Source organism: Propithecus coquereli, unplaced genomic scaffold (assembly GCF_000956105.1).
Source record: "Propithecus coquereli isolate 6110/MARCELLA unplaced genomic scaffold, Pcoq_1.0 Scaffold112, whole genome shotgun sequence".
NCBI classification, from domain to species: Eukaryota; Metazoa; Chordata; class Mammalia; order Primates; family Indriidae; genus Propithecus; species Propithecus coquereli.
In genome coordinates, this window is record NW_012135192.1 from 4,645,500 (window position 1) to 4,654,927 (window position 9,428).

The 9,428-nt window shown below is 41.9% G+C and overlaps 1 protein-coding gene across 1 annotated transcript in view; it reads right to left on the reverse strand.

Annotated features, from left to right (window-relative positions):
* Positions 1-9,428, reverse strand: part of TBC1D9 (TBC1 domain family, member 9 (with GRAM domain)) — a 116,274-nt gene that overhangs the window by 10,931 nt on the left and 95,915 nt on the right. The window contains exons 14-16 of the mRNA XM_012654942.1: positions 7,880-7,978; positions 7,634-7,702; positions 3,883-4,123 (exon numbers count right to left, since the gene is read on the reverse strand). Of these exons, the coding sequence (XP_012510396.1) occupies positions 3,883-4,123; positions 7,634-7,702; positions 7,880-7,978 (409 nt within the window). The remainder of the gene's footprint in view (positions 1-3,882; positions 4,124-7,633; positions 7,703-7,879; positions 7,979-9,428) is intronic.

A 9,428-nucleotide genomic window follows, 5' to 3' on the forward strand; every position in this document is an offset into this window, starting at 1 on the left:
CTAATGACCCTTAACCTGTAGTTTCAACTTTATATATAAAGTCCACGAACCCCATAAAATGTAAAATTTTGTTTATGTGTGTCTGTCATTGGGAAGAAAATGTCCATAATCATTACCAGATCTCAGAGAGACCATGACCCAAAACGAGTTTAGAACTATTCCTCTTCGCCTTATCTTATTCTGCAAAGACAAACAGAATAGATGTCTTGCCTCTTCCATATAATTCTTCAGATTTCAAGGATAGCTGTCCTGTCCTCCTCAAGGTTATCTTTTTGGGGCAACTTTATTTTCCCAGGTTTTGCCTCTCCAAATTTCTCAACTTTGTCATATGACATGGTTTGTATACCCTTCCCTATTCTTATCCACATCCGCCTTATGTGTTAATTTCTCAATCACTATCGCTCTGGACAGAGCTCCAGAAGCCTCTTGGCCGCTGCAGGGAATGGTGAAACTGTTCTTGACCCTTCCATTAGCACAGCCTGAAGCATGAACTCAACTTTCTACACTCTCACTCTGGAGTTTCATATTGACCGCACGGCTAGCTAAACCCCAAGATGTTTGCATATTGACTCATAATACTTACCATGAAAATAATGACAGACGTTTATCAAACATTCACTCTGTGTTAAGCCCTAGGCCAACTACTTTCTCTGTATTATTTAGCTTATGTCTTACAATAACTCTGTGAGATACGCACAGCTATTATTCCCATTTAATAGATGAGACAAGTGGAGCTTATTGAGGTTAAGTAATTTGTACAAGGTCATAAACTAGTAAGTGGCAGGCCCAGGATTCGAACCTAGATTCACCTGACTCTACATCCCATGCTTGAAACCCCTCTGATACTATATGCAGACATCTTGCCTAGTTCTTTAACAGTTATTTCTTTAAATTTAGGGCTTTGGATTTATCCCTATCAACTTTTTTTGGCCAATTATTTCCACCTATCATAATTTCTAAAATCTCATTTTTATCACCTAACATATGGGCTGTCTCCCCCACCTTTGTGTAGCCCATCCGTTTGGTAAGTATGCCTTCTCTACCTTCATGGGTCAGTTGCCAGCTGAGTCCAGAGGGGGATGAACAGTCATCATAGTAACCATAAAAAACAACACTTTTTGAGGCAGGCCCTCTTCTATGAATTTTACTTGAATTGTTTCATTTATCTATTTGGCAAATAAGGCTACAATCACAAAGAGGTTAAATACTGGGCCCAAGGTACTACTGAACTCTCTTTCGGTTGAAATTGACTTATTAACCATCACATCTTGGGTGCAGGGTTCAGCAAGTTATGCAATCACCAACTTCCATACACTTCCACTTTTTCCATTTATAATGAATTGTTTACCCAATAACCGGATGCTTCATGACTCACTAACACGTTTAGAGACTCTACCTTTCAGCAACGCTGCTGGAAAAGGAGATAGAGCTAATTTATGGCTTCTGACAATAATACCTCATTTCTAATTCCACATAGACTGTTCAGTAATTTCTAGAAGGATCTTTCAGGGGAATGACACTAAAATTACTGATACATCCTTTTCAGAATTCATTTTTTAATTTCTTTAAACTCAGACAGAATGTCTTATTTCTGCTCTACTTGCTTGTCTCCATAACTGTAACTGACCAACATAACTGACAGCAGATCTGCAATCACATCTGAGAGTTCTCCCAGCAATCTGGGATGTAGTTTACTTTGCTCAGGAACTCAGCTGCATTTTAAGAAGTCCAGGCATTCTTTCCCAATGCTCACTCTATCCTGGACTTCAAGACCCTCTTTCCTTTCTTGAACATCCTGAAGAGTATTCCCCTTACTGGAATTGACCGAATTTAAGTAAATGAATATTTATATTTATTTCTGTCACTTTCTACATGAAGAACCTGTCTCTTTTTCCTCCTCTTATTCCAGTCCAAAGATAATTTTTTTAAAAATTCCCTTTTTGATGAACATCAATACGATAATCAGTAGTTACCTTGGAAGCAGAAAAGATTAGGATAGGGTCAAAGGAATCTTTACCCTTGTCTGTTTTGTTTCACTTTTAAAAAAAGGAGAATGTACTTATGTATGATATGTGTAGTTAAAAATGAATACTGCCTCCTTCCTCCTAAAAAAAGTCCCCTTTTGCTATCCTCAGCATCGAGGAGTGAGAAAAGGATAAGCTTTCAACACAGACATCCCTCATTTGAATCCTGGGTCCAGCATGTACTAATTGTGCCTCTTAGTTCAATTCAACAGATATTTATTGACTGGTTAAAAACCAATGTTCCAGCAAGTTACTTAACTTTCCTGAGCTTCCATTTCTTTAGCTGAAAATGGGGATACTAGTAGCAAGCAGGTAGGTAATAAAGCAAAATAGTAAAAGACAAATTGTGCCTCCAGGGTATCTGGATTCGAACAAGAACTTTGTAGTGGTATGCCCTTGGGCAGATTAAATGCATTAGGGCAGTGCCTGGGACAGAGTAAATCCTGCATAAATGGTAGTTATCATTATTATTATTGCTTTGGAGAGCTGCCATTTGGATTAAGTGGTATAGTACAAATTCTAAAGCATCAGAACAGTAACTGCATTCAATAACGGCTAGTCCCTCCAGATTCTCCTTTTTAAGCATATAGGTAAGAGTTTTATACAATTTTTTTTTTTTAACCCAAAAGGACCTCACCTGCATCCCTTCCCTTTCTAAAAAACCAGCAGCTTCCTCAGGGCTTTATGCCTTCCAGACATTATTCTTACAGATTAAGGGTGCTCTCTGGAAATACTGTTGGGAAATACTGTCTATGCCTGACCTTTTTACCTTTCCTTAGGTTTATCATTTAATTTTTAATTTTTTTATTTCAGCATATTACGGGGGTATAATTGTTTAGCTTACATATGTTGCCTCTGCCCCACCTGAGTCAGAGCTTCAAGAGTGTCCATCCCCCAGATGGTGCGCACCACACCCACTAGGTGTGTGTATACCCATTGGGTTGTTTCCATATCTTTGCAATTGTGAATTGTGCTGCTATGAACGTTCCAGTGCAGATGTCTTTTTTATAGACTGTATTTTGTTCTTTTGGGTAGATGCCCAGTAATGGGATTGCTGGATCAAATGGTAGTTCTACTTGTAGCTCTTTGAATATATGGCTCAAGGTTATAAATAGAATTTTAAAGAAAATTCCTTCCTACCTCATTCTGACATAATGCCTGCTACACCTACAACCTCACACCAGGTGGGCCAAGCTCTACTATATCATGGGGCTTTTTTTTGTTCAGTTATATATGGAACAAAGTCCAGAAGGGCAGTATTATACAAGGCAGTAAGAAAGTCAGACAGCAAGGCAGACAGGCAGCTGCCCGCGTGCTGCTGGGGAGGCGTGGAGCTCATGCCGACGGTCCTTCCTCCCGACAAAGGGGAGAGAAAAGACTTCCATCGATTCTGCAGAGCTATTGTGGTTTTTCAGCCCTTTATCAAAAACAATATGAAATGTTTTAATGAAATATTATGAAATTATATATAATAAAATTGTATATTTAATTATATATAATTTTTTGTCAAAGAAAAGCAATCCACCAGCCAAACATTTCTTTTCCTGTCATGAAGCTGTCCTGGTCTGTGGTTTCAGTGTTTATGTTGGCATTTTATTGTCTTGTGAATTCTCTAATAATGTATTTTTAACTAATGTTGAGGGCTGGCTGATGCAGAAGGCAATGACTTCTTCAATATATTCATTAACTAAGAACAAATTTTATACGCAGTTTGCAAGCCTTCACATGTGTTTCTCTGCCCCCTGAACCCAACCCTCACGGGCGGTGCAGGCTGTGCCCCCAAGGGTGGTGCCGGAGAACGCTGGGGTCACTGCCCCACCATCCCATCCCAGTTCATGCAATAGTATCACGTCCTTACTCAGCCCAGAGACAAACTCCCGGAAGTTGATCAGAGAGTCTCCATTTTCATCTAATAGCTGGAACAAGCGGGAGGCCAGAATGTCAGAGTGAGTTCCGCACGCCCAGGGAAAGAGAAGAGCAAACATCCCCTTGAACTGATCGAAGTCAATGCGATACTGTTCGAGGTAGGGCAGGCTGGGGTCGTGCCGGTCCAGCGCATTGCTGCTCCCACCCCAGTAGCAGCTGGTGAGATGTTCTGCCTGAAAAAGGAAGAACGGGGTGATCACTAGGGACTCTTGTTTCGCAGCAAATACCAGGAACAAAAGGCCGGCCCTCGGGTTCAGGTCAACCTGTGTGCACCCCTGGGGCAGGGCTCTGGCCTCAAGGTCCTGGGTCTCCTTGTTCTAACATGTCCCCACTAGACCCGCCCTGCAAAGACTCCACACCAGCGCTCCTGCAGCTTACCCCTGGCAGGAAAGTGAGGCTCAGTTATTGGATGTGCAGATTACCTAGTCACGGTTCAAAATAATTCCCATAAAGGAAACAATTTTTCTAACTTAAAGGAAATAAATAAAATGCTAAACTGAAAACGATCTGGAGTTTAGATAATGTCACTCCCCTTGTTTTCTAGGTGAGGATGGTAAAGCCCCCACGTGGAGGGGCTCACACAAGATCAACCAGTCAGTTGATCAAAGCAGAATTGTTATGAGATTTGGGGTTTCCTAAATCCCACTTTAATGTCCCATGGATTGTACATAACCCCCTGCTTTCCTGGTCACCAAAATCACATAAATATTAGAGTCATACAGTATTCAATGTACAGGGATGTGGTCGTCCCATTTCATACACCTGCAAATAGCCCTAGAAAAATCATTAGTATAGGAACCACTACAGTGAGCAGATGAGAGATCCGGATCCAGCAAACGGCTTCCTGTTTCTGTCCTTAGGAGTGAGGCAGCCTCTTTATTCGCGAGGTCACACTGACTCTGGTAGAAATACACACGCATTGGAGGAAGACCACAAATATAAAGCATGTACTGGAAAGGTCTGGAAGAACACCCTCACCCACACACAGGCTTTTATAGTCAGCTGGGTGGCAGGCGGCAGACAGGAGCATGTCTTACTTTATTCTCTACTGCATTGTCTATTTCACTATAAGCATGTATAAATATTATAATAGAAAAAAGCATTTTTGAAAATCTTGCTGATTTTCTGAAAAGGGGAGAAGTCCATTGTGACTATGTAGTACTTCACTTCTGCTCTCACTAGAAAAGGAGCCAAGAAGACCAATGTTCTGATTGCCATTATTAATATTTACTGGGAATGGTAGTGAATAAGCTAAATGAGAAGCCTGGCAGGGCCTTGGGACTGCATTCCTGGATGCAGGGAGCAGGCAGGGAGATGTCAGAGAGAAGGAGGAGGATGCTGAGGTCAGAGTGGCCTCCTGAACTGAGCCGTTCTCTGAACTAGCATGAGTGGAGCCCAGCAACCCTCTGCGGGCAGGACAGTGCTGGCAATACATCCCTGGAAGGGGTCCCCTATACCTCAGCTGTATCAGGCGATAAAGGTTACCCAAAGCATTTCCCTCCTAAGCACCCAAGTTACTCTGAACCAGGCCCGAACATGGGTGCAGGCACCTTCACGGAGCTCGCAACCTCCAGCAGAACACAAGCCTTTCAGATCACTTTCCTTGTTCCTCGATGAGACCCCACAGACAATCATTTGGGGGCTAGGGGGTCAGAGATTGAAACAGAAGGACTAATTTAAAAAGAATTCAAGAGAAACTAGGGCAAAGGGGCCCTGAACTACGTTTTCCACCAAATCTGCCTCAGGCATTCTTTAATCTTCCAAGTTTTACCCCAAAGCCCCTGCAGTAAGCTTCTTGGGAGGGGGACTGCATCATCATTCCTTTGTATCTCCAGGAAAGTAGCAAGAAACTGGGTTTTTAAAGGACTAAAAAGTCTGGCAGGGTGCCTGAGACATAGCAATGACTCAGTAAATGTTTGTGAAAATAAATTAAAGTGTTCCAAAGACTCAAGAAAGAATCCATAAGTGAAGGTTTTATCTTGGCTTCCACAGTACCAGAGACTCCAGCTGGTCCCTGACACCAAGCAAAGGTCTTAGGTTGTTTTTTCCACGCTTAGAGGGCTGGATAACTGGAGTCTGTCACCACACATTTAGGGCAGGGCTTTGAGTAGGAAACGAGCTTTCTGGAGCATGTTCTCAGGGTTCCGATGACACACCTGCTCCCTGAAGGCACAGACCAGCGAGTGGAGCACTGCCCAGGTAAGACGTGGCTTCAACAACCTCCAGATCAGGGACTTCCGTACAACCAGCCCTGGTCTCTCTCCTTCCGGTGTCCCCCAGAGTCAGCTTCCTCCGTCTACCGTCATAGCCCTTTCTCTTACCTGTCTGTGGTCTTGCTGCCTCTGGCTGCTTCTCCCACTTCAGCTTAGCGCCCCAGAATCCCAGCCCTACCTCCCACCACCCTGGGAAGAAGACTTCTTAAGATCTTCAGCATCCCTTTAAGATCTGATCTCAGTTGGACCATTATTTTTCCTTTACGAAACAGAGGGACCCCTGCCTTATGGGTAACCACCGTACACAGAGATATGCTACAGGTGCTTAACACGTACGAACAGCATTCACGAGCGGCACACTGCAGAGCCGTCACCCGCAAGTGCTGAATGGGGGCTGGCGGTAGGGCCCTTGCCCCCTCTTGGTAACGCCGCTGCACAAAGTGCACGCTAACCAGCGTCGAAACTGAGAGTGCCTCTGCCTCTCTGAACCTGTTTCCTCATCAGAACACAGGGACTGTGTATATTGGGAACTGATGACTAATTCAACACACACGTTTGGAACACCTACCAGGGCAGAGACACTAGGACTCACACTAGAGCACTTTGCCAGGCACTACTGAAACAAAAATAAAGAAAACAGTGGCGTCCCCCAGGGGCTCACAGGCAAGGGGGACTATGAGCAAGAACAGTGCAAAGCTATGCTCACTACCGTCGCATTCTCTGATTGTAAGGACTTCTCGTGTTCGGCTCTGATTTTTATGTTTGTTCCTTTATGTTTTCTCTTGTACTATCTTTGCAATGCTCAAAATAGCCAGATTTAGTTCTGACAGTACTTAGAGATGGTGATAGAATTGGTACCTGCATAAAAGGCATCTTTTAAATTTTTTTCCCTGTCAATGCCACATTTTAACCTATGTTGTTGATGATGATAGTTCTGACAGAACTATTTTCTCTAGAAGAAAAAATTATACATTCCTTTATTTAATAACATGATACTTTCTTATTAAGAATCAAGATTGGTAGGGGCTGAGTCATAAAATGGAAATCACAGAAATTGAAGCAATTATGCTTTTCCTTAGGCATTTAAACAGCTTTATTCTGATTCTAGCTACATATGATCTCTTTGTAAGGGTGTTTTACAGCTTAATATGGGAAATCACAATGTATAAGAATTTCAGCCATTGTTTTAATGAGTATTATGAAGCAATAACCTATTTCCTTAAAGGCAAGGAAACATCTAGAATATTAGATGAAGTGCGAAGGAGCTAAAACAAGAACTTATGTTAGTTATAAGAACATGTTTATTTTTCATATTAAATACTCAAGTTTTGTACTCTCAGCTCTACCTTCCTATTTGTGCATGTGGAGATTTGTGCTAGCCCTTCACCAGAAAGATCAAGAACTAACTGAATTATCACAGCGAACTCTTTTGCTCCTTTGAATGGATGTGAATTTACTTTGGAAACTCACCTTGAAAAGAGCATAAAGTTCTTCCAGCTCATCAATGGTAAAGGAAGTTTCTGTCACAATGGTTCGTACCTATAAAAATAATCAGCACAATGAATTTCACAAACTCAAAAAATGTCATATTGAGAAAGTCCCTAATTTTCTTCTTTTAAACCGTCTTCAGTTCTGTCAAGCAGGAATATATGAGCAGGCAGGAATGTGAGGAAGGAAGGAGACAGGAGGCCGCCTGCTGCTTCTCAAGGGACTTACCACGTTGCGTTTCGTAGTATCCTCCAATGTCTGGATCACTTTCAGTCTCTGTTTGAATCTCATCTGTTCAATCAAATCTGCCCGGATAGTTCCAAATTTCTGGAAAGAAGTAATATTGGTATTTCTGAAAAAATCTACTAGAGCACACAGTGTCATGTCTGCAGAGTGGCTGAAACAACTCTTGACACATATAAAAAATGACTTGTCACATGACAGGCATACTAGACTATACCTTTATTTACTATTTTAAAGCCATCTAGTGTCCATAAATAAATATCTGGAAATTCTTTTGCACCTCAGCAGTTGAACTAAATTTCAAAGTCAAATGTGTCTTCCATAAGTTAATAGTTCACCAAGAAGAAGGGCTAAGTAAGGCTATTCGTGTGGAAAAAATACTTCAAAGGAAGAATTTTCTTAACAAGAAGGAAGTATATAATCCACGGCTAGCTATTAGACCAAGAGGTTGGAAGAAACCTCCAACCTTGTGTGCGACTCTGTGCTCCTGGTCATTCGTTCAGCTGCATTTGTCCATCTAGTCCAGAAATGCATGCTGCACATCTGCGGATGGTACACACTGTGAGCTAGCCACCTCTACAAGCTCCAAAACGCCTAGCGCTGCCTAAGTCTTTGGTAAGCTACATTTCAAAAGCCAAACATGTCTTCCTATTTGAAGGTAAAGAGAAAACATGTAAGGTTTTATATCTCCTAGTGATGCAGAAGAAAAATAAAGAAATTCTGCTTAAAGCACGAGTTTGCTTTAACGCATGGAAGCAAAGACTGCAATGGTTAAATACATTTAGTAGCGGTCCCCAACCTTTTTGGCACCAGAAACTATTTTCATGGAAGACAATTTTTTCATGGACTGGGGGTTGGGGGTGGAGGGGGGATGGTTTTGGGATGATTCAAGTGCATCACATTTAGTATGCACTTTATTTCTATTATTATTACATTGTAATATATAATGATATAATTATACAACTCACCATAGGTTGGGGACTCCTGAAAAGGAAAAGGTGACAGACAATATCAAGTGTAGGGAAAGACACGGTGCAACCAAAACTCCGATGCTGATGGAGAACGCCAGTTCCTATAAACACCTCTTACGGACTGGTCTGTGTGGTGGACTCTGAGCTATATTTCCCAAGTTGGGGTCTACAGCCAAAGATTATACCTTTCTGGTACCTTTTACTTTCTCCTTGTTTTGAAAGGACTAATCTTGGAAACTGAGTTTTGATCCAGGCATTCCTTTCTCATAATCAAAACAAAAGAGCACATTGACACCCTCGAATCTGACCAGTTGATCTTCCACCAGGAATGTGGGAGGAGCATCTCAGTCTCTAAGTCAAACTTTAAGGTTGGGACTTTGTCTTCTACTTCTGTATAATTCTGCCCAAAACGCAGAGTCTCATACACAGGGTCCACAAGAAGAAAACTGGAGTCTCAAACCATCTAAACAATTCCTTTCATTAGGTGCTTAAGACAACTTACAACGAGTGAGATCTTCTTCCCTGCCAGGCATTTATGAAGTGAAGTTATTGTCTCTACTCAC